Genomic DNA, 26,115 nt, shown 5'->3' on the forward strand with positions numbered 1-26,115 from the left:
TAAAAAAAATATTCTCAGTTTTTCCTTTTATCATTTTACACTCTATTTACAGTGTTTCTGTTCTACAGTGTTTCTGTTTACACTCTATTTTACAGTAAACAATAACACTTAGCAGGCTGAACTTTGTACAACACTTATACCCTCGACACCTTTAAGCTGTATTTAAGAATTATTTTTTTATAGCGATTTGTAGACAGCTGAGGAAACATTTAGCTCTATGAATCAATTACCTCTCATATTCTAAATAAATGCTTTTCAATAGCAATGGTGGCTGAGGATTGTGTGCACTGTTGAGCAAAAAAAATGTAGATCTTAGCTCAGCTGACTAGCACATCTGGGTACATTTTGCAAAAATCTTTGTTGTACTTTTTGTTGGATTACAGCCTTGTTTGAATGCATACAAGTTTGTATGCAGTCAATAATTGATAAACTATCTGTTGCAATCTTACCTCAACTGAAACATTTGCCTTGAATGGTGGCTGTTTTATAAGATATCATGCCCCTTAAATTTTACCTATCCATTTCCAGATCAATGACGCATTGATTAAACTGCTTATTTGGACATCTGTACATTTTTTTTTAAAATTACCAGGTATTGTTCGATAAGTGTGGTCTGTAAATAGCCACGCATAGGTTTTATTGTTTAACAACCCACTACACAACTGCCTTTCAGCATATGCCTATTTCTCTAGTTTAGTTAAAGCGTGATTCTTTGCCGCAAAAGGGGCCATACCTTCTCCAATTGGACTGATGCAGGACAGGTGATGCAGCCTGTGACGCCACAGGTGGTTTAATATTGGAGTAAATGAATGGCCTGCTGCAACTTATACAATCACTCAAAGGTTGTGCATCTGTATCAGATGCCATTTGATTGGACAGTGAAGAGTGACAAGTTAGAAAAGAGAGTGGGGATGACACAAACACCAAATGGTCGAGGGTTGGAGGTGAACCGGGAGCCGATGTAAAAATGTGATGGTATCTGACATGCCTTTGCTGCCTTTACTTCTACATCTACAGGCCCTACATGTACGCACTGTGTGAAGTCATTTTTTGTGACACCAAATACATTCAGTGAGTTAGGTGTCTGTCCAAAAGTGAGTAAATGTGACACCAAGAGGCACAATTGCAAGTATTTATGCAAACAGACACCTACATCCATCTTTTCTTCTCACCTGCTCTGAAAGTGGCAAATAAAAGGAAAAATCATCTAAAGACGCAGTGTGACTAAAGTAAAAAAACTGGGGTCAACAGTATTCTCAATAAAAGGACAAAGCTGCAGAGATAGCTTGGTAACACCTTCGGGGAAAAGAAAGACACCCACAATGCTCACTAATGGCATAACAAATGAAGGAAAGACAAACATTCAGACTCTTGCTGCAATCCAATCCAATCCATTTATTTATATAACACGATAGGTAGAGAGTAGCTTTGATGGACAAACAATAGGTGACAATATATCACAGTGGGGCTAGAAAAGAACATGGTAAAGCAAAAACAGAGGAACAAGGTCACTGTGAAATGTTTTACGAGAAGAGGATTAACAGCTTGACAAATCTTTCTCCCTTTAACCAAATATTGTTGATGGTGGTAAACATTGTTCTCTTCTGGCATGGTCTAATGTGTTACCCGGTTCAACAGTTTTTATGTCAACATTGTTAAGCCACCTCCCCTCCTTACCGATGAGAAAAGAGGGAGAGGAGAAAAAAGGGATCAGAAGGTGCTGCAGAGGAAGAGGAGAAAGAAACTGGAGAACAAACTTTGGGGTAAAAAGGAACAAAAGAAGCAACAAAGAAAGGGGGAACCTGGTTGTTTTTCCAACATTAATTATTTGTGATCTAGCAGCTGCACGGATGTGGATGGATACAAAAACAGAGGCAGTGGAGGCCAGCAGGAGTCGTTCCAGCCTCAGTCAGCGTGTGTGGAATGCTCTGCTGTTGTGCACTGGGGACATGGAACACTTGGATAAGTACATGAAGGGTAGGAATACTCTCACAATACACTTCTACACCCCAAAAAATATATAAACTGAAATATATTGTATGGCCATTCAAAATATGAATGGTTAAGGCATTGATTATCTACCCTGAGCATTCTCATGATGTGATCACTCATTCAAGTTTTCCAACGAGAATGTTTCTTATAACTAGAAATTTGTTAGGCTGAAGTAATTAAATTTTGTGAATGAAGAATGCTTTAACTGCGATTATGATATGCTGATGTAATCATCACTCAAATCTCATTGGAGAGTTGTGCACTCCTGCCCCAACATACATGACAACAAACTCACATCTTGATTATTTAAAAACAATCTGTGTTGGCACCAAGAGATCCAACTGAGGAAGAATTTACCTCTTTGGTTCCAGTTTTACTATATATTAGATAACAAATAGCTGGATGTATTAAGTTTTTGGGGAGAATTGCTGTCAAAGAAAATGTGTTGTTGTTTTTTTCTTTCTGTATCCTCAGACAAGTTTATTGTTCTGCAGCTGGTGGTGTGTTGCCTGAGAGGGGTGACCAGGGTGACTCTTGCAAACAACCCTCTCAGTGGTGCTCTCATCTTGGCTGCACTGTACTGGGCCTCCCCCTGGCAGGGCCTGCTGGGAACTCTGGGTGTACTGGCCTCTACGCTAACAGCTGTTATCATTGGGCAAGACAGGTGGAATGATAGTAATATTTAAGAAAATCTACATAAATAGTACTCAGAGGCTTAAAGAAAGAGCACATTTGTATGTAAATATTGAATTATCTTGATCTTTAAAAGCACAGAAAATTGTCAAAAAAAAAAACTCAATAAAAACCTGTGGCTTAGAGGGCAACCTTCTAACACAAGCTTGATCTTAAAGGTTGATATAGGGTTCTATTCCATATTCAGCTAAAGAATCAGAATCATCTAAATGCATTTACTTACACTCACTGCAAAGCAACTTTTCATTTAGGTGCCGTAACAATATTCATGCCATTTACAGTGGAATATTATATTAAGCAACCAGCAACCATGGTTTTATATTTAGGAACAAATTCCGGCTGAAATGGGGCTCCTGATATTTTTATATCAGACATGTAAGTGTCATCCTTAGGCCTCTGCTCATCGATACTAACCAGTTTGTTACATGAAGACCAATAAAAAGCCACACTATAATGTGTACCACTCCAATAATGAGTTTTAAGGGCATTACTGTACAGTGGTGTATACCAGAAATATTTATTTTTCTTCCAAGGATAAGATAAGATAAGATAGTACTATGAGAAAGTGCAAGGTGTAGTTTAATTTATAAATCGTCATACTCTATGTGTGTTTTTGTGTGTAGTGCTGAGATATCTGGAGGTCTCCATGGTTTTAACAGCATGTTGGTGTCTCTGCTGATGGGAGTGTTTAGCTCTGCTGGAGACTGGTACTGGTGGCTTCTGCTGCCCATCTGCTTAGGGTCAGCTGCAAGGTAAGAAACACACACACACACACACACACACACACACACACTTAATGATTGTTCTCATTACCAGGTCTTTAAATAAAGTTTACAAAATTTTAACTTTGTCATATAACACTTAGTCATTTTAGTTAGCCACAAATACATACATGACCTCTTTAACATACATCCTGCAAAAAGATGTGTTTGAAAAGGAAAAATAGTATTAAAAGAAGTCAATTAAGAAGAAGTCATTTAAAATCTACTTAATTTGACTGGTTAACATAAGATTGTTGTAGATCTCGTTTTATTTTTTTAAAGCTTCGGTTCTAAAAAAAACCCAAAACATTATTATAGTTTAAAAATGTGTGGTATCAAAAAGTATCGATATTTCATAACCTTCTATGTCATACATTTTGTATTTAAATCTATTTTTTCATAAAATAGGCTGTACTTAACCATGTTTGGACAGTGTAATGCAAGTTTATACATAAAAATATAACCTTAAAGTCCAAATGTTGCAGACTCTGGCACATTCTAATTCCAATACTGATTTGAATTACTGCACATTTTAATATCTTAGTGAGTAAGGTGCAATTAAGCTTCCGGTAAGTTTAAGCCACTATATAATATATAATAATTATATATTAAATATATTATAATATTATATATTAAACTAGTTGCCTTTCCTCAACTTCGGTAATTAAAAATGTGCAAACTGCAGTTGATTTGCCTGTATTTGTTTTCAATTGCAATACATCTTACAAAAGGCTCTGCTGTAATAAGCGCAAACTAAATAAAGATATTGCATTGATTAATTTAATTAATATGATTTATGCTTTCTCCACAATCGTCATATTGGTGTCCCCAATGTTTTCTGGTATTCTTAAAGAAGCCTGTTTAATAAGGATGCCCCACGTGTGTGCAATCATTGCAACTCTTCACGTGTTTTGTCATCCATTATTTTGCATTTATTTTAACACTGAAGAGAACTGCTCTATACAACTTTATATCTGGCAGAACACAACCTTTCTACAAAGCACACACACTCATTCATATAGAACATACAAGGGCAGAACAGACAAAAAAGAATAGCCATGTTTCTCTATCATCATGGACACTCTGTTTTGAGGCAGAGGCCGGTGGTTGTAAAATATGAGCTTAGTAATTTGATTAGAAATCAAACATTTTAAAAAATAAAGCAGCCAGCAGCACTTAGTCGAGCAGCCAGTTGTCTGTTTGACCAGCAGCTAGCACATATGGCAATGTGGATGCATTTTGTTCATTTTTGAAACAAGTGTAAAGGTCCCCTTTCATTGTCTCAAACCTCATTCCATCTCCAGTGTCTTTTTGTACAGTGGTCTCTCCTCAGTGTTGGACCGCTGGGACTTGCCTGTTGCTGTGTTTCCCTTCAACATCATCATTGTCCTCTACCTCCTTTGTACTGGCCCAGATCACCCCTATTTCCCACATCACCCAGCTATACCTGCAGGGGTCCTGAATCCAAATGACACCACGCTTGTTGCTGTAGAGGTAAGGCGATAAGAATTATGTGAGACTTGAGAGAAACAAGAGGAAAAGCGATTTGATACCTGTATAAGCAGGTACAGGAAGTGTCGTGAAAATTACATTTTTTTTTTATTATAATTTCTTATTTACAGCCAAAGAAAATTCAGAAAGTTGCCAAAGTAGCAGCAAAGTAAGCAGTTTGCCTCACTATTCAGAATCAGACATACTGGAGCGCTTGCACACAGATTTACCTACCCCTCATTTCAGTGCATTTATATGGTATGCTGTTGGGTCAGAGCAAAAGATCTCCTACTTTGATAAATGAAATTTTAAATGTAAAAGCTTTGAAGGAATTGTTATCATTTTCTATACACTGTATGTCTGGCAGTGAGTTCAGGCCACGTTCCTCTAAGAGAGGTGACTTCATTTTCCCTGGCACAATGGCATTAAACCATCGTCTTTAAATAATTAAAATTATCGATGTTTTTTTTCTAATTTCCTTTCAAGATCAAAAAACAAAAAATGTTGATTGAACAGGCATGAGGCAGATTTTGTGTCCCCTATGGTTTTTCCTGCTCAAATAGGGAAGGAAAGAACACTAACAGGCACTTTTCCTTTGCAAGCATTTTAACATGAGGGTGTCTGTCCGAGTTACATTTTTAGATATTTGATGTTACAAAGCTACAATTTCATTTAGTGGACGCGTTTTGTCCAAAGCGACGTATATCTGAGTTACATTTTGATTGATTATCACAAAACAGATGCAGATAGTCAGTAGGCTCAGTGGGAACTATTATAAGTGATGTGTATGATGAAGATAATAAAATCAAAACACAAGGCCAAATGTGTCCTTTGTGTCTCTGTTTTGTTGCAGCTTGATGTCCACAGTAAAGTAAATGATAGGAACACAATATGAATCAGCTCAGCTTTTTATGGCTCACCAGTTACTTAGCAACAGTGGCTGATAGAGATCCTGTTCATAAATTATATACATACAACAACATAAACTGTTTTTTTATTAAAATATTTTGGGATTGAAAACTTAGTGGAGATGAAGCTGTTACGCTTAAAATAAAATGTTCATGCTGTTTTGTCATGTTTCTGTGGACTGTGATCAAGGCATAGGCGATATAGGCGGTCGCTTAGGGCGCGATTCTCTGGGGGGCACTGGATTGAGCCTCAAACGTTTTTAATTTAGCCCTGATGTTAAAATTCAAGCCTGCTGTAAGATTGACACCTTCACTCCCAACCTTTCTCTGCTCCACTCGCAGTTACCGTCACTCTGCCACTCTCTCTCTCTTACTTTCTTGACCACTCACTCACTGTGCACTTCCCGGCAACAGGGTACAACGAGAGTAGGGGAGAGATGCATTCAGGTCCAGGTGGAAAAACATGAACTCCAACTTTTAATAGAGGGGAGGGTAATGTACATTCTGTTGTCTACATCATCAATCAATCAATCAAATTTTATTTGTATAGCGCCAGACACTTTACAGAAAGAGCAGATCTAGACCGACTCTTTGTTAAGTTATTTAAAGAGAGGCCCAACATGAATCCACCATGAGTAGCACTTAGCAATTCGGCACATTGGCAAGGAAAAACTTCCTTTTAACAGGCAGAAACCTCGAGCAGAACCAGACTCATGTTGAACAGCCATCTGCCTCGACTGGATGGGCCGAAAATGGGATAGAAGGAGATGCAGGATAGAGACAGGCAAAGAGAGCAACAACAACATATGTTCTTGTTACCACAACAACATATGTCCTTGTTACATGAACAGCAACAGACACATACTTGTGGTTACAATGCCAATAATAGTGGTAGACTAGGGTGAAGATTGGCTAAATAAATAAATTAATTAATTAATTAGCGAGAGAAGCAGAGTAATGATAAAGGCTGAGGTAATTGTAACAGTTGAAGTCAACAGGTCTACTATTAGCATTAGCAGCAACAATAATGATAGCAGCAACAATACTGATACTATGGGGAAGGCTGATGTTAGTAGTTGTTGCAGTCGAGCAGGTCCACAGCAGCAGGTGGTCTGCAGCAACGATCCCCAGGAACCTTCAAGACAAGGGAGCACAAGAACTCCCGGGAAGATATGTGGTTAGTAATGTTAATGGGACCAGAAAATACAGAGTTAATGAGCTGACAGAGAGAGAGAGAGAGAGAGAGAAGCTTGGTGTGTCAGATCCCCCCGGCAGTCTAAACCTATAGCAGCATAACTATGGGCTAGTCCAGGCCTGAGCCAGCCCTAACTATAAGCTTTATCAAAGAGGAAAGTTTTAAGTCTACTCTTAAAAGAAGAGAGGGTGTCTGCCTCCCGGACCTTGACTGGTAGATTGTTCCAGAGGAGGGGGGCCTGGTAATTGAAGGCTCTACCTCCAACACTACTCTCAGACACTTTAGGTACCACAAGCAGGCCTGCATCTTGGGAGCGCAATGTTCTAGAGGGGTAATATGGCACTATGAGCTCTTTAAGATATGATGGTGCCTGACCATTAAGAGCTTTGTAAGTAAGAAGAAGGATTTTAAATTCTATTCTAGATTTTACAGGAAGCCAGTGCAGAGAGGTTAATACAGGAGAGATGTGATCTCTCTTCCTAGTTCTTGTCAGCACACGTGCTACAGCAGCAGTAGTACATAGCTTGCACTACCTGTCTAACCACACATGATACAGACGGACGGACAGACAGACAGACAGACAGACAGACAGACAGACAGACAGACAGACAGACAGACAGCATGTAATAGAAATGGAGGGAAAGAGCAACAGCAGCATGTGAGAGAGAGAGAGAGAGAGAGAGAAAGCGAGAGAGAGGAGTGAGACAGCATAAATGATGGAGAGAAAGAGAAGAGAGAGTAGCAGATGGTAAGAGGCGCAGCACTACATTGCATAAACTCTATCTTAGGAAGTTTATTGTTAGTGTCTGTGAGTGAAGAAAGACCCTTTTAATATTATAGTAAACTCATCAACTGTGCCTTTGGTTGCATTCAAGTATTGGCAAAATAATCCAGACTCTCGCTATAGTTGCTGCAGTTGGCTTTTGATCTCTGTGTGCCAGCTGGCATTGTGACAATAGAAAAGTGACTGAGTTTTACACTCTTTGCTTTTGTTTGCAAACATGCAGAATAGATTCATGTGATTTCAATCAAATAAACTGTACCTGTCTACGTAGCCTGTATATAGTGACAACTTGTTGTACACTTTGACAGTATGTGCTGATAACATGAACAACAAAAACTACCATGTACATATACATCAAAATACACCACCATAGACTCCAAATTTCAGCATCTCTCTCTACTTGTCATGGCCAGCCCATCCAGATCTGAACCCCAATGAAAACCTCATGAATCTGATCAAGAGGAAGATGTATGCTCACAAGCCATCAAAGAAAGCTGTGCTGCTTGAATTTTTGTTTCCACGGTGGCATACTGTCATCCAACAGCAGTGTGAAAGACGGAGGTGGAGAGCATGCCAAGATGCATGAAGGATGTAATGATAAACCAGGGTTATTCCACCAAGTATGTTGTTTAAAAAAGAACATGAACTTGTTTTTTTTGCATTATTCAAGGTCTGAAAAAAATCTTTTTTGCATTTTTCTTGATCATAACCATTGTCATTTTCTGCAAATAAAATACCTAAAAGAGATTATTTTGTTTGGAAGTAGGGAGATATGGTGTATAGAATAAAACAACAGCTCATTTTACATAAACACAAACTTATGAATAGTAGAACCAAAGAAGAACACATTTTTGCAATGGTATATACTGTATACTGTGGATGCGCAAAAAAAAAAGCAATGAATACTCAATATTTCAGTATTTCAGCATAATACCACATTATAGTCTAACCCAGAGATAATTACCAGCCAAATACAGTTCCCTCATGCCCACAACTTTTACTGTTTGTTTCCCTCTCACTGCTCTCAATAATCTAATAGGAGATAGATGTTGAAAAAGATTTTCATAAACCAAATGTTCATTAGCTGCCCAGCACCTGACAACAAACAGAGAAAGTGAGCAACTAACTGGTGCAATGCTTAATTTTGCAGATAATAAGAGAAATTCTGTGAAAACTATTAAAGTGATCGCATCTGTCCATCTTAAATGGATCACAATAAGCAGTTTTTTTTCTAATCTAGATTATAATTTGTATATTTTTTTACATTCCAGGATGTCTAGCAAAACACCAGCACATTTGAAGTTAAAAACTTACATTAACAGTTTATACTTAAAGATACGGAAGCGTATTGCCGTCACCCCGAAATAAATAAAAAAGATCAGTTTCACGTTTGCATGTTTGTCCATAGTTAACTCGTGACTAATCTCAGATTAATCGCACATTTTTACCTGTTGTAAATGTACTTTAAAGACAAGTTTTTAATACTCTTATCAACATGGGAATGGACAAATATGCTTCCCTTATGCAAATGTATGTTTATTATTATTGCAACAATTCAAAACAATGACAAATACTGTCCAGAATATTCTGCAGAATAACCTCAAAGGTACTGCATGCTCAAAAAATAAGCTGAAAGCATAACATGGCAGTCATCGCATATAAGATTTCTGTGAGAAGCACTTCACATGTAGACTTACTCAGTCTGGATTACCCTCTTTCTAGGTGCTTATTTCTTCCTTCCACAGTATAATTGTACTCTCTTCTTCACCTTAATTCACGTTTTAATCCACAATCTACTTTAATCTGATCACTTTGCTTTGCTTCAGTCCCCCCAACAACCTGCACCTCTGCTCTCTGCATAGCTTCTGTCCCCACCCCCTCTTTCTGTCTGTCTCTGTCTGCTGAGTTGACTGTCTTCATCAGCAGTCTGTTCAAGTCACAAAAGTAACATATTTTCTCTTGCAATTCATTTCTCACAGCACATGAGCCGTGTGTACACAAGGGACGTTATTAATGACGTTTACAATAGGGACATACTGAGATACACAGTAGGAGTGTTTACATTGCGTTACAGAACTGCATATGATTGTGTGCGGACAGAGAGAGTCCTGATATCCTGTGACTCCTGTCACTGTTTCATTGCTCTTACTCAACAAGAATAGCGAGCGAACGACTGTTCATTTGGAGCGTAGTCGTTTCATTTCACAGAAAACTGAAGCAGCTTCGGTGCCGCGGCAAAGTGTATGTAGTGGAAACACTGCCGATGGTTAATCAGTTCACATCGACAGTAAATACAAATAACTTTTGTCTTGATTCACTTTTGTCACTTTTGTCTTGCCAGGGAACCATCTAGTAGGGCTCTGAGGCTGAATTTGCCAATTAAAAGTTTGGCTGTGTCCGAAACAGCATACTAACGTACTGCCTACTACATACTCAAACAGTATGTACTGCATACTGCCTACTAACCTGACTATTAGGATGCAGTTTGCATCATACTCAGAGCCGTCTATCATGTGACTTAATCGTTTACGTATGTCCGGTCTGATATCCTATTTTGGCATCAATTTCGTACAATGGGAGCAGATGGAGATGCGTTGTCCATCTATATATACAGTCATTGACTCAAACATCCGGGCCCGATCTAGTATACATCCGGGCATTTCTCACATACACAAAATTGCATACTATGAGTTGGGAACGCATGACATACTCAATTTTACGTCACGGTTAGTACGATTAGTAATATAGTATGCGGTTTCGGACACATCCTATGTTTCTGCATGCTATCCACAACATTGCGGCTGTATCGCTTCCTGATTTCTCAAACTAAAGGGCAGGTGGAGGGTCATAATAATAGAACGCGTGTGTGTTAATCGCGCGTTAAAATAGTTAGTGGTGTTAAAGGGAATGTTAACGCGTTAACTTTGACATTATTAACACGTTAACTTTGACAGCCCTAGTTATAACATAGTCATTTATTGTTATAACATGAAACTTACCACGTTATAACCTGATGAATTATATTGTTTAACATTAAACTGATGTTTGAGTGAGGAAACGTGGACGGACAAATTGGAAAACATGGCTCATTTACAGGATTTGATAAAGTTCTATGCTTGGGTTGAGACATGGCGAGATTCGGCTGTTACTGAGCACAGTGGATGACACTGTCATTCGTTATTATGCGTCGCATCAGGCGATTTCTGCTTCTTTGCTCGACACCACGGGGGTCTAGAAATTTTAACAAATGCATCACTGTGCTAAGGGTCACCACATACCCAGCTTGGATGCAGCTGAGATGGTGTAGCTTGTATCCATGGAGCCTCCCATGCCCCTCCAGCTGATCAATGAGAAAAGATGCAACCTCCAGAGGATCAGACTGATTCTTTCTCCTGTAAAGCCCCATGCATTTTAAAATCCGTCTTAGCCTACGCATACTCATAGGCGCCGATCCCATGGGTGCTCTGGGGCCCGAGCGCCAAACTCTACTATTTCCCACACGCACGGTCCCCAAAGCACCCACAGGATTGGCGTTTATGGTCTTAGTATATTTGGTGACCCATTTCCGGCCTCTGCGATTGATTAACTAGTGGCCCCTCATTCAAGCCCCTCCCCACATGTTCGTTCTGATTATTATATATATAGTGGTAGAGTCAGTCGTCTTTCAATCGGTAGGTCGGAAGTTCGATTCCCAGCTCCCTCAGGCTACTTGTCGAAGTGTCCTTGGGCAAGACACTGAACCCCAAATCACTCCCGCTGGCATAACCAACGGGTATGAATGTGATTAACTGATTGACAGTTGGGCACTGTACGTAGCAGCCTCTGCCATCAGTGTATGAATGTGTGTGTGAATGGGTGAATGTGACATGTGTAAAAGCAGCTTTGAGTGGTTGCAAAGACTAGAAAAGCGCTATATAAGTACAGTCCATTCCATTAACCATATATATAGGTTTCAGACTACTAAAAGTCACACATGCTCTGCAAATTTGAAACAGAGAGACGCAAACGCGTGTATTGTGTTGAAGACACATAGGGCTGACCCGAATCGTTGAGTTATAGTTACTATAAAGTATAAAGTACATCTCTCCACATGCTGTGAATGACACGAGCAGGAGCTGTTACCTGTGATCACTTCATAGTTTATAATAACGCAGCGTGGAGGACACAGATGTTTAATAAAGTGGATCTGTGTTAATCACGCGGATCTTTCTGTCTGTCTGTCTGTCACTGTTGACAGAGACTCCAATCTGCTGTGTATACTGTATTTCACACAGAGCTGTAGAGGATCATCAGGCAACTAAGTTGTATATCCTGTCATCGCTTCATTCCGTGATCTCCCGCTCCCTCCCTCTGTGCCGGTGCTCTCCCCTTCTTAGTGCTGCGAGTCTGCAGCATAATTTGTGTTATATAATGTTTTTTAAAGTCTAATTTGTTGTGTTGCACTTAATGTAGTGTAGCATTATGTTTACTTTGCCAGTCGCCTCAACTTGTTCTGCAGGTACCGGACACCAGCAATCCAGTGTTGTGCGGACAAAAAGCATGCTCGCTAAGAACTGCATGCACCTCGTGGGAGCATGCAGCTCTCATTGTAATGCGGTCTACAGCTGAAACGTACAGTACAGGCTGTACAGTTAAAACAATATAACTCTTCTGTTCTGTCTGTTTATATGTTTATAGACTCAGTAGAAGAGGCTCTTTCTTAAATTGACTCAACATATGTTGTGTGTTTAAATGTGGATAAATGCTGAAAAATCTTCATTCATTTAGGTCTGTATAAGTGTTGGTTACCAGAAGTGATGTTGGCCTTGGTGTGTCAAGTAAGAACACACAGGATGGTCAGATATGTTTGATACTTTACTGTCTTCTTAGGACACAACAGCAGAGCATTGCAGCTAATGAGACTTACAGTGATGGGTCTTTGAAGGTATGTGTGTGTGGTCTATAATGAGCTGCAATAATAATATTTAACAAGAAACAATAATGACGTTACCATAAACCAGTTACAATAGCAAATGTATTCATATGCCTGTTACTAAATACACAGTAAATAATAAACTAGTTAAACAGGCGTACTATTGGTTGAGTATATTTTGTCCTGTATCTTTACCTCTGCAGAACTGATGTGGCCACGTGGGTCCATCAGCAGCACAACCGCCTCTGGCCTTGATGATGCGAAAACTGACCTGTTGCTTCGCCAGTTGCTGCTGAAGGTCTGAACACATGTTGGAGAGTGGCTCTCTGAGCGCCCTTTCTCCGCCTTTGAAATTCGTCCCTTGGTCAGTGTGGACTTCTGCTGGCTTCCCACGTTTTGCAATGAACCTTCTGAAGGCCATCAAGGGAGGTGAAGAGGGTTGTATTTGTGAATCAAGAACCTCTGCTGGTCCTTGTCGTGTCCATCTCAGTTGTATTGCTGCTGGGCATCCTGGAGGTCCAAAGCGTACAGGCCCTGTAGGGCTTAAAAGGTTTGGGTGGTCAGCAAAGGTGAAACACGATAGAGGGGGTGTAGAGGCAAGGTGTTGGTATCTCTTCTTCAGTGTAGGACAAGCAGAACATAAGGCTAGTGAAGGCATTGACTGTCTGCCTGCAGATGCAATATAGGTGAGACTTGGAAGGAAATGGAGGCACCATGCAGTGTTTGGATGTCCTGACGAATTGTAAATGTTAACTGTACTTATATAGCACTTTTCTAGTCTTTGCGACCACTCAAAGCTGCTTTTTACACTACATATCACATTCACCCATTCACACACTGATGGCAGAGGCTGCTACGTAAAGTGCCCAACTGTCAATCAGATATCACATTCATACCCGTTGGCTATGCCACCGGGAGCAATTTGGGGTTCAGTGTCTTGCCCAAGGACACTTCGACATGTATCAAACCTCCGACCTTCTGATTGAAAGACGACCGACTCTTTTCTGTTTTCTGTGTTTTCTGGGGTCCCAGTTAGACCCAGTTTCTGTGCGGCAGCTGAGAGCAGCATAGTGCGATGAGAGCCATCATCTAAGACTGCATCTGTGTCCACTTACTCTGGTGACTTTGAGAAGAACATGAGAGGAGTCTGAAGGTTTATTCAGATGAAGAGTTTCAGTGGCTGAGCTCACCAGGCGTACCTGCCTGGTGAGCTCAGCCACCTTTACACTTTTCGTGTTGACCTTATGCAGTATCTGAAGGTGTTTGCCTTGACATATGCTGCAGGCTTTTCCCAACGTACCTTGTGCTGCTTGATGCGATCTCCCACATCGCCAGCAATGCCTATTGGTTATGATCCAGTCTATGTGTTGGGCCCTGTCTAAGCATTTGAAGGTTGCACACTGGCTTAGGTAATTATCCTTTGTGTCACAATAAGGACAGTAGGCTTTAGATTGTCCTTTCTTCTTGCTCTGCTCAGCTGGTTGACCAGTTACTGAGGCAGTTGACTGCTTGGTTGGCACGTCCCCTGAGCCATGGAGTGTTGTCACTGCATGAGGAGCTAGCTTCAAATCCCGCCAACGCTCCGGCTTATGGGTATCCATGTTTCCAGCTGCAGTCAGTCAGAGAAGTCTGTGAGGTTATACACCACTCCTGGCCGTTGGCACATGTGTCTCCAGAACTCAGACCTCGTCTCATGGTAGCTTGCTAAGGAGTTGTGACACATGTGAACCACAACTTATTTCTACCTCTCCTTCTTGACCCAGTGTATTCAGCATACAAACCAGAGCTCTGATCTGCAAACCTTTCAAAGTTCTCTCTGTCTCCACATCTGATGTCGGGTGCATCCATGTTAGCTGTTGTTAGTGGTGGTTGTCTTGGTAAAGCTGCAAGTGTTTGCTCCTTTAAAAGCTGCAATTCACTCGTCCTTTTTTTCCAACCTGTCAATCATAATAGTCTCTTTTAGGTAAACACTAGGGTCGAGGTGCATCTTTGTGTTGTCATGTGTTTTCACGTCGTGTGTGTGTATTAAGCAGTTCTGCTTAATCATAAACTTTTATGGTAACCAAGAAATCAAATTTTATTTATAAATTGACAGTATTAATGTGGTGCATTTGTGAGAGGTCAAGTAAGATTATTGTTAGTTTTTGGTGAGTTCCCCACTTTACATGGTAAACAGTACTTCTTGAATATGTAATCCCTCAGGTAACTTTGGGCTCATATCGGGGCAGAAAAGATTTCCAGTGTCTTTATCAGTCTGTGTGTGTGCGCGATATTTCAATGTGGTTACTTCACCTGGATTTAAGACAAGTCTACTCTTGCCTGTTTAACTATAGTCTCCTCACTTGTAGCTTGATGAGTGTGCATCAGCTGGACAAAAGTACAAGAGAATCAGTGTCAAAGGCACCACTGACAATTTCTGTAGCAACGCCACTCGCTGCAACGTCCCTTTGTTGTTTAAACTGTTCATTACCTCTATTACATACAAGCCGATAATAGGCTCTTCTGCCACATTGGGATCACTGGAAACCAGTAGTGGCACTAGCAGGTTAGCACTGGAGGCATCTGACCCACTAAGTTTAAACTCTACAGGTATCCATCCCACAAATGGTGTTTTAGTCTGATTGCAGCAAGTCCCTTAAGTGATTCTGGCCCTAACAGTTCATCTATTGCTCTGATGGGTAGATGCTCTACTCGGCATTTGTCATTTATTACAGTTGCTTGAGCACCAATTAGTTTGATGAGCCTTTTACCTAGTTTTGCTGAGAGGTAAATCCACTTTGCAGATTTCTGGTAACTTTTTCTTATGTGCCTCTTCCTCTGCTAAGTGTTCCACAACTAGCCTGACTGCTCTACACGGGGGTTTGTGTTTCTACCATTGATACTTCTGGCATGTTTTTGAGCAATATACTGTGGCTGAGCAGTTCTGTGGTGCTTCCCTCAGGTTCTGGATTGAGGAGGGATCCCTGTGAACTGCCCCAATCGTTGCTGGATGTCTGCAGCTCATTCATTCTAGATGTCTTTGGGTCGTCCCTCTTTAATTTATTGAGCCTCTCAACCTCAAGGTTAGCTGCCAATCAGGGTTTCATCTATCACATCTGGGTTATCCAGTAGGGGCTTAATCTGGTATTTGATATTGTTGTTGATCAGTCCTGTCCCAAGCTCAGAAATTTGTTTTTAACTACATCTGCACTGTAGTGTTCCTCAGACCCTCTCCCCTTGGATGCAAAGAAGAGTGTCTTTTAGTTCAACAGCTCTGAACAAGAAATCTTGTGCTGACTCTTTTGACTCTTGGGAAATGTTGATCAGTTTGGTACAGATCTGATGTGTCATCTTCTTTGTAATGTCCCTTTAATATGATTTTCAGCTGAGACAGGGTCAAATCAGTTTTTATTTCTAGCATGTCATGCAGCTTTAAACCTGGGCTGATGGCTCTTACAGTATTACTGCCTCAATGACTTCTGACTCACCATGACCCTTGCGGAGCCCACTCTCTATCTTGTGCACGAGGTTTGTGAATGACAACATGTCACACTGTCCTTCTTGGCCGATTTGGCCACAGATCCTGAACTTCCTGCAAATAGTCACTTCTGGCACCTTACGGAGAGATTAGTTCTGGACGGGGCTGGCTGTGGAAATATCCGGTATGTTTAGCCAGTACTTTTTATTTCTTTATCGAGGGCTTTGCGAGACTGTTGAAGCTTGAGGTATTTTTCTTTCTCCGTCCTGTGGCGAAATTCCTGCTTTCCTCCCCCGCCCCAGCATTTCACAAAACACACCAGCATTTCACTGCAGTCAAGTGAGCCGTCATTTGTGAGCAGTGGTCAAGCCAGCCACCCCTCAGCCGCCACTTGACTTTTGATGCTTGTCTATTATTGGAGTTACAGTATAAGTGACGGAGAGGCCAAAAAGGACTTTCATTTTTCAGCAATAATTCCCTCTCATTTGATAAAGTGAGGACATTATGTTGCACCTTATATGAATTTGATGTGATTTCTGAAATGCTGTATTGATTTCTGAAATGCTGGTGTGCGTGATTTCTGAAATGCTGGCGTGCGTGATTTCTGAAATGCTGCCATGTTTTCTGAAATGCTGGCGTGTTTTTTGAAATTGCTGGTGTGTTTTCTGAAATGCTGGCGTGATTTCTGAAATTGCTGGCGTGTTTTCTGAAATGCTGGCGTGATTTCTGAAATGCTGGCGTGATTTCTGAAATGCTGGAGTGTTTTCTGAAATGCTGGCATTATTTCTGAAATGCTGGCGTACGTGATTTCTGAAATAGTGGCGTGCGCGATTTCTGAATTGCTGGTGTGCGAGATTTCTGAAATGCTGGCATGTTTTCTGAAATGCTGGCATGATTTCTGAAATGCTGCCGTGTTTACTGAAATGCTGGTGTGATTTCTGAATTGCTGTAGTGATTTCTGAAATGCTGGCGTGATTTGTGATTTGCTGTTGTGTTTTGCACTTCAGGGCAACCGTATGAAGCACTGTATTTAGTATTTTTATTAAACATTAAATGTGTTGAAATTAGGCCTATGTCTTTGCGTGGATTGGATTTTACCTAGGCTATATGCTGTTGGAAAATGACCTCGGAGGAATGCCATTACAATATTAATTTCTGTCCTCTTTTCAACCCTAAAATGAACCAGTTATCATAATTATAAAACAAAAATGAATTTTCTGACAAGTTGATGTTGTAACTGTATTTAGCCATTTGAAAAATGGTTGAAAAGAGGCTTTAGATCTGATGTCGTGCTGTTTTAAACCAAATATCAACTTTAAAATATCGGTTGGGGACACTGTTGGCTCTGCAGCGCAGTTTGGGGCGCATTTTGCAAGTGATGCACAATTTATGGTGCTATCTGATCTCTTATTGTACATTACAACTGATGAATGCTCATGTTCCTGTTAAAAGATTTTTTTGTGTGTTTTTGTTTGATTTTGTGTAAATACACTTACAATATTCACTTAATAGGTTGATAATATATCAGTGATGTGTTATGGAAAGACACATTTGTGTCTTTCTCCAGTATGACCTTGCAGCTTTATTTCTTCTTACCTTACCTTACTTACTTCTTTCTGTTACCTCTCTTGCGCTTCCAACCTGTCTTGCCTGTCCCATAGTCTGGTTCTTTTCATCTTTACTTTATTACATTTTCATGTGCCTTTTTCAGAACAATCACATGCCTTCTTTTGCTTCTTCCCCCTCTTCTTCTATTTTGAACTTTTTATTCCAATGTTGCTTTTTTTGTTGCTTTTTTCCTTCCTTTTCTTTCACCCTCTGCATTTCCTTCTTCGGTCGCTTCTTTTCTCGTCCTTACTCTGGTTTTCTCCAGAGACTCCTATGACGTTGGTCCTATTTATATTTTATGTCTTCAGCTTTCACTCTGGATGGTGCTCTGGCTGTACCAGCACAATAGCATAATTCATCTTTCTGCACGCAAAAACACACATTTGTTCACACACATACAGGTGTATACACTTAAATGCAATTTGCAGTTGTGTAGTAGGAATATTAAAGTCCAAATATCAGTGACAGGCAGGGGCACGAATCACGTTGCCATGGAAACTACTCGCTTCTCAACTGTGTGTGTGTGTGTGTGTGTGTGTTGTGTTTAACTGGATGAATTTACTTGGTAGAGAGCCACATATTTTGTCATTATGTTTTTTGTGGGTTTCATTTAAATAAGTGTGTAAACGTGTAAAGTCTTTTCAAAACCTTCTCTACCATCTCGTTCATGCCAGTTAATACGTGGCATCCCTCTTGGTGTGGGTCAGATCTTTGCCTGTGCAGCTGTTGGCCCCTCCCTCATCATCCTGGGAGCCATCCTACTCTACTCCCCTCTGCTGGCCATCCATGCTTTGCTGGGATCAGCAATTGGAACGCTAGCTGGTGAGTCTCCAGTGTTGTGTTTGTTTGCGTGGGAGATGTGCGAGAGTTAGTGAAGTGGGGACATTTCCTGATTCTTTTGTTGGTCATATTTGTAAAGGATCTTACAAAAAGAAGGTATTCGCTGCATTACTGGCGGAAGGATCCGATGTTTTTAGACCTTGTCCCACTGCTGTTTTAATCATTAACACTGCTTTTTTAGTGTTTAAATCATTTCTGTGCCTTTATTATTTATTAAACAACATGTTTAATGTTGATTATGTTTTGTTGCACTCCTTTTATGGGTTTATTATTTCTGTTATTTCGCATTTGGGTGGGGTTTCACATTATTTCTACCTATTCTGCTGTGTGGCAGGAGCCAGACAGAGAGGGTGAGTGAGTTAAGATATTTTCTGTTGACCGTCACGCCACATTAAGGTTTGCTTTTTGTGTTAGAATTTGGTTATAGTCCTTTGTTTTATAAAACAGTTAAACACATCTGTTTTTTTTGTGTACGGACACATCACAGTGAAGAGCCCACTAAGCCTCTTAGTGGCATTTTTATGATCTTAGACGCAAGAGGCAGACTTGAACTGGGTCCTTAACTTAATCCCTAAGCCACATTCCCTATTGTGTCTGTTGATCCATCTATTGTTATGTGGAAGAAAACAAAAGCTATTCCCCAAGCAGGCGGATGTAGAAACATGTCACCTCCAAAATTATGGCAAAGATGTGCAATAATAAATGACTGGAGAACCTTAAATAAGTAAGCTACCAGTTTTGTAATGTCACCATTAACTGTAATGAAAGGGTTGCCTTACAAACACAAAAGGCTAGATCAAAGATTCAAGACCAGATGACTTGGATGACGCCAATGACAAGGCTGTGTATCAATTAAACAGCAGTCTGTGTATTCAGAAGGTGACTTCACAGTGGTTATGTCCATAATCTACTCAATATAGACTCTATATATAGATGGAAGCATTCTTCTGTAGTGGGGGGAAAGTCAATCATTGAATTACATACAAATACACTGGTCTTCATTTTGTGTGTACCTTTACATCTGTGACTGTTTTAGTGACAGAGCAGGAGAAAGGCGAACTGAGAAAAGAACTCGCCACCTTTCTTCCTTCTGCTGCTATAGTACAATACAGTGTCTCAAAATACTTGTGTAATAAGTCTGTTTGTAGCTATGAGTCATACTGTGAATAAAAACAGGAGTGAGCTTATACATCCACACAATTGCACAAACCTGTGGACACATAGCAGTGGCAGTGACACTATATAAGCACACTGCCGTTATAAAATCAACTGAATGACAGAAATGTAATTTTAAGAATGTTATGCAGGCCACAAAGCATATAGCCTGATGGAGCTTGACAGCCAGGCTACATTCATAAGGGCAACATAGCAAACTTTTCTATCTAACTTTGAGCTCTGTTCTGTTCAACACCATGTTTTTTTTATCTTTATCTCAACACAATTTTGCTATTTGTACAGAACACAAACTGGGCTCAAACCGAGGCGCATGGTGCAAAAAGGTTGGCTTAAGTTCCTGTATTATTCATAGGTGTGTTTTCGCATTTCATGAATCAAACCAGAATGTCAGCTCTCATTCCCTTTAAGAGTCAGGTGTGCCTGCAGGCACGTGTGTTGCTATTTACATGGTAGATTTCAGTCATGCTTCTTATATAAACCAGGCTCGGACCGGCATATTTAAGTTCTTCCTTTCCACTGTGCCCCTGCACACCCAGAAAAAAACACAGGTCACTGTACGATATACTGTATGTCGAAGCACGGATTGATGTTTAACCAGACATCTACGGCTAGCTCCCTTTGTCACACACTTGATTTTCACTTATTTTTGAAGTTGTATCTGTGGTCATCGATCTTATATATCACTGACGAATTTCAACTCCCATCTCATATAAATGGTTGTTTTTGTGAGCAGTTCATCACAGCCACCAATGAAAATAAATAAATGTAAGAAAGTAAAGTATTTGCAAGCACGTGCCAACCTGGTTTTGATCTCACCTGAGCAATAATATAATGTTCCTTTTATCCACCCTCTTACCTCTGTGAGCCACCATGATTTTATGTTGAAAATGGTCCCTTTCACATATTAATTAATTACATCAGCATACATTGAAATTCATCAGTGATATGTTTGTGAATGTGTGGCGAATCCAGCGGCAGAGCAGAAAACAACTGCAGCTGTTAAATACACACAGAAACAGCCGCCTTACGGAACCAGTTACGGTAGCAAGAAGTGCGCTAACACCTTGTTGACATCTTAAGGACAGAAAGCTATTTTGCTTAGTTTGGTGGGCAGCCAGACATACAGTCTTGTGAGGAACCTGGTCAGCCCTTCTGGGAGAAATGACATGTATTGAGCTTGTTACGCTTTTAAAGGACCATTTCAACCCCAAACACAGTGAAATGTGCAATGCTACAGATTTAACTCCAGAAATAGGAAGTTGGGAGAAACAGTCATGGAATATGTCGCTTTACTGAGAATATTAGCACAAGACTGCAACTTTGGAGATAAATGATCAGAAATGCTATGTGACAGACTGGTTTGTGGGATCAGTGATGATCGCGTACAGAGGCGGTTGTTGTCGGAGCCGTCTGCACTGAAGCTCGCCCAGGCTGTTGAGACAGCCAGCAAGGATGGGAAAGAGTAAGAGTTGCTGGAGTCTGCGCCCTTGCACGTGAGGACACCTCAGGCAGTGCACAAAATGTCGGCAAGGCCAGGCCCCAGTAAGCAGCAGCACCAGGTTAAGATTTGTTACAGGTGTCGTAGTGAGCAGCACAGGGCTGGCGACTGTAGGTTTATTAAAGAAACCTGTCACAAATGTGGCAAAACGACCAGACTATCCTTTACCTGCCCTAGAGTATATCACATCCAAGTTGGCAGGAGCCTGTTACTTCAGCTTCATGGATGCTAGATGAAGCTACTGGGCTATTAAACTCACAGAGGAGTCATCTAAGTTGACAAAATTCAACACTGTTTTTGGACGTTACAGATTCCTTCGCCGACCTTTTGGATAAAATTTGCCAAAGATGAGTTTCAGTGGAAAGTTTTTTTTTTTGTAATCAACTTTTTTTAATTTTTAATTTTAGACAATAATGACACAAATACAAAACACATATACTGAACACACAGAACAACCCCCCCTGTCCCTCCACCCCCCCACCGCGGAGCACACAGACCAACATAGAAATATTAACAAAGTCAAAGTCAAAATAATCGGATAAGACAGAGTGATAAACAGGATTACAAAACTAAACATACAGCGTTACCACAGATGAGCCACAAAAGTCATGACAATAATGTTTTAACATCCTCTGCGGCTTTTTTCCACATCTCCAACGTTCGTGGTTTAGAATTATTAATGCGAGCTGATGACCACTCCAGGTAGATCACCTCGAGGAGAGCTCGTAGCCAATGTTTTATTGGTAACTGGTGTGGTGGAAGCCACCTTAAAACTATAATTTTTTTTGCTGCAGTCATGCCAGCCAACCAGAGTTTATGTTCTGCCTCAGCAATCTTGAACCTGGAGTCATCATTTAAGAGAAGAAGTGCGGGTTCCAGTGGAAGTTTCTCCCCTATCAGATCAGACACCTTATCCACAACTTCAACCCAGAACCTTTGTACATCTGGACACTCCCACAGGACATGCATCAATGTACCCAAAACGCCCTGATTACAAAATGTGCAGTCAGGATTGGGAGCTAAACCCATCAAATGTCTTTTACGTTGTGTTAAGTAGGTCCTGTGACAAATTTTGTAGTGGATTAGCTGGTGATTTGGGTTTTTAGATGACCGAAAGACATTTTCCCACACAGCATCCCAATCAATGGTCTCCGTTCCTAGATTTATATCTGCCTCCCATGATCTGCATTCAGATGATTCTGTAGGGGTGTGTGACATGAGATTATTATAAATATAGGAGACTGTTTTCTTTCGGGGAGCACTCTCCATCAATGATATTAAAGGGTGAGTCCTCAATTCAGCCCCCCAAGGAACCTTGAGTGAACTAAGTGCTGACCTTATTCTAAAATAGAGGAACTGTGAGCTTCTTGGGATACCGAAATGGGACATTAGATCCTGGAAATCCAAAATTGAGTTTTGGCCCGAGATATCCCCCAATGTCCAAATGCCATGTTGAGCCCATGATTGTGAAATGAATGTTTCGCCACCTGTCAATAAATTGACGTTATGCCAAATAGGGGAGTGTTTGTGCCATGTCCACACTCACCGTAGTTTGTATTATGTATGATACTATTGGTCCAAATTGAGAATAACACTTCCTATGTTTGAGTCCAGAGAAAGCTACATCTTGAAGTCTTAAGGGATGAACCAGCTCCTGTTCTAGCGTCATCCAGAGTGAAGCCACTTCTGCATCAAACCAGTGTTTCAAAGAACGCAGCACAATGATATAACTTAAAGTTGTGGGGTTTGTCCCGTTGTAATGTTGACCATTTGATGCGAGATTTCTTTCCATTCCAAATAAACTTTTTAAGCTTTGAGTCAAGTTTCCGCCAATACCCCGCTGGGGTTGGTAAAGGGAGCATAGAACTTACAAAGTTTATGCGTGGAAGCACATTCATTTTGATTGTAGCTAAACGGGCGGGCATTGACGAAGGGAGTGCTGCCCATCTCTCAAGGTCATCCTCAACTTTCTTCAAAATGGACGAGTAATTATTTCTCGCTATTGCCTGGACACAAGGACTAACTTCTATACCTAAATATACCGCCTTTTGCGCGACCGGTATGCATGATTGGATGTTCAATTTCTTCAGATCTGTGTTCAACAGTAGTAGGATCGACTTGGAGTAGTTAATCTTATAACCAGATAGTATACCAAAGCGTTCTATAATTTTCAGCACGTTTGGGAGGGACTGTTGTAGGTCGGAGAGGTAAACAAGTGTATCATCAGCGTACATTGAGATGGAATGTGATGTGGACCCTATTTTAATTGGAGTAACTAATGTACTTTGTCGTATGTATTGGGCTAACGGTTCGAGCGACAAATTGAAAATGGAGGGAGATGCTGGGCACCCCTGTCTAGAACCGCGACCTATACTGAAAAGATCGGAAAGTTGCCCAGCTGTGACAACCCTAGCGGAGGGATTAGAATACAAAACCTGTATCATTTTAATAAAATTTGGACCGAATTTAAATTTTTCTAGGACTTTCCACAAATATCCCCATTCCAGGCGATCAAATGCTTTTTCCGCATCGAGAAATAGGAGTCCACCTGGCGAGCCTGTCTTTTTGGTATCAGCGATGACATGCAAAAGCCGGCGGACATTGTCTGATGCCAATCGCCCTTTGAGGAAACCGGTTTGGTCCGGATTGATTAACTTCCCGATGACTTTGTCCAGACGCATAGCAATAACTTTGGAGTAAATTTTGATGTCTGCGTTAATTAGCGATATAGGACGGTAACTTGAACAATTCTGGGGATCCTTGCCAGGTTTATGAAGCACTGAAATAAGTGCTGTGTTAAGATCTTTGTGGAAATAACCCTTTCTTATAGCGGAATTAATAGTGTCTAACCAAATGGGCCCTACAATATTCCATAGTTCTAAACATAGCTCAGCAGGGATCCCATCAATTCCTGGGGAGCGCCCCCTGTTGGTTAATTTAACTGCTGTGTGTAGTTCATCTAAAGTTATCGGGGCATCCAGTTCTCTAGATTCATTGTCAGAAAGCGTGGGTAAATTCAGATTGTCAAAGAATGAGTCGAATAATTCCTGTGAAAGTCTGTCCTCTGAGGAGTATAGATTCTCAAAAAATGACTTGAATGTATTATTAATGTCGGCTGTTTTAGTGACCAGACCCTTCACCGGACAGTTTATAGATGGAATGTTGAATTGGTTTTCTTGCCGTTTCAATGTAAGTGCAAGGAGACGACTTGGTTTACTGCTATCAGTGTAATATCTATGTTTGGTGATGTGCATCATAAATTCAACCCGCTGTCTAAGTATATCATCCAATTCTGCCCTCACTGATTTAAGCTTTGTTTCCACCTCATTACTATAGTTGTCCTTAAGCTCTCTCTCTAAATCATTGCAAGCCTGTTCCAACTGAGAAATCTTTTGCAGACTACATTTTTTAAGATAAGATGAGAAACCAATCGCATTGTGACGTAGAAAGCCTTTGATCGCTGACCATACAATTGCGTTATCCGAGACTGAATCCTTGTTAATATTAATAAATTCTTCCAATCTGGTTTTAACTTGTGCGAGGTATTTTCCGTTTCTGAGAAGGGTTGTATTGAACCTCCACCTGGACGGAGTACCTTGTAGGGAATCCAAATTAAATGAGGTTATTATCGCATTATGATCAGAGATATTACGAGGTAGGAATACAACCCCATCTGCAGCTGGAATCAGGTTTGGTGTGGCTAGGATATAGTCTATTCTTGAGAACATTTTATGATATGGGGAAAAGTATGTGTAATCTCTGGCTGTAGGATTCTGAACCCTCCAGATATCGACCAAATTAATGTCCTTAGCAAAGTTCTTTAAAGCGTCAGAGGATAAAGCCTGTAAATGCGTAATGGATGGATTAGATCTATCCAGACTACGATCGAAAAATTTATTCATGTCTGATCCTACAATAAGTGAGTAGTTAGAGAGACACAGTAACTCTTTAGTTTACCAAGGAAAATAAGATGGATCAAAGATTGTGGGCGCATATATACTTGCAATGGCTATTTTTTTCCCTTGGATAGAAACCCCCCAATAAGCCAATCTCCCTGAATTATTAGAACTAATTTTCTCAATTGCCAGATTTAGTTTACGTTTCATTAGAATCATAACCCCCTTGGTCTTGGATCCATCCTCCGAGGATGCTACCGTTCTGTAGTGTTTGTTCTGCATACGACGGACATTAGTCGGTTCTAAATGAGTCTCAGATAGGAGAGCCACATCAACATTTTTCCTTCTCAATAATTCTGAGACTTTTGAGCGCTTAAATGGTGAGTTTAACCCTCTAACATTGAGGGATAGTATAGTGTAGTTAGCCATCCAGGTAACCTCTAATCAGAGTGAGATGTAATCCTGCTATGACACGATGAATATAACATCCCTGAGTGCTCCCCCACCCCCCCTCCCTTCTGTGATAAACACACAACTTCCTTGTAACCATCTTGAGCTATCTACCCTACCTGGTAGAGCTCCCGAGCGTTCATTCTTAACATAAAACACTAAGATCAGTATCAATATACACCAAAAGAGAGAGAAAAGAACGAGAGTAAAATTATGTAATAATAACGGAATGAAACGGAGTTGGAAACGGGATTTGAAAGTAAAGAGTATCTTCTCTTATCTCAAATAGTCTTAAGTCTTTAGTAGTACCAATATCAGATTAATTTTGTCCCCGTCTCCTCACATCTCAGTTATTCAGTCAAATCAATATGGAGACACAGCGATGTAGTGATGACTGCTGACCAGAGGGTAACCACCGACTGTCTGAAGTTCTCATGAAAAATAACTGGTCATC

General features: G+C 40.5%; 1 protein-coding gene across 1 annotated transcript in view; it reads left to right on the forward strand.

Annotated features, from left to right (window-relative positions):
* The first annotated feature begins 1,850 nt into the window (after nucleotides 1-1,850).
* The window catches only part of LOC138601140 (urea transporter 1), a 29,432-nt gene continuing 5,167 nt past the window's right edge, over nucleotides 1,851-26,115 (forward strand). Inside the window, exons 1-5 of the mRNA XM_069672722.1 lie at nucleotides 1,851-1,977; nucleotides 2,467-2,656; nucleotides 3,309-3,437; nucleotides 4,751-4,940; nucleotides 18,476-18,623. Of these exons, the coding sequence (XP_069528823.1) occupies nucleotides 1,851-1,977; nucleotides 2,467-2,656; nucleotides 3,309-3,437; nucleotides 4,751-4,940; nucleotides 18,476-18,623 (784 nt within the window). The remainder of the gene's footprint in view (nucleotides 1,978-2,466; nucleotides 2,657-3,308; nucleotides 3,438-4,750; nucleotides 4,941-18,475; nucleotides 18,624-26,115) is intronic.

This window comes from Semicossyphus pulcher, unplaced genomic scaffold, assembly GCF_022749685.1.
Source record: "Semicossyphus pulcher isolate SPU_LCO1_2020_fin unplaced genomic scaffold, fSemPul1.0.p SCAF_21, whole genome shotgun sequence".
Lineage (NCBI taxonomy): Eukaryota > Metazoa > Chordata > Actinopteri > Labriformes > Labridae > Semicossyphus > Semicossyphus pulcher.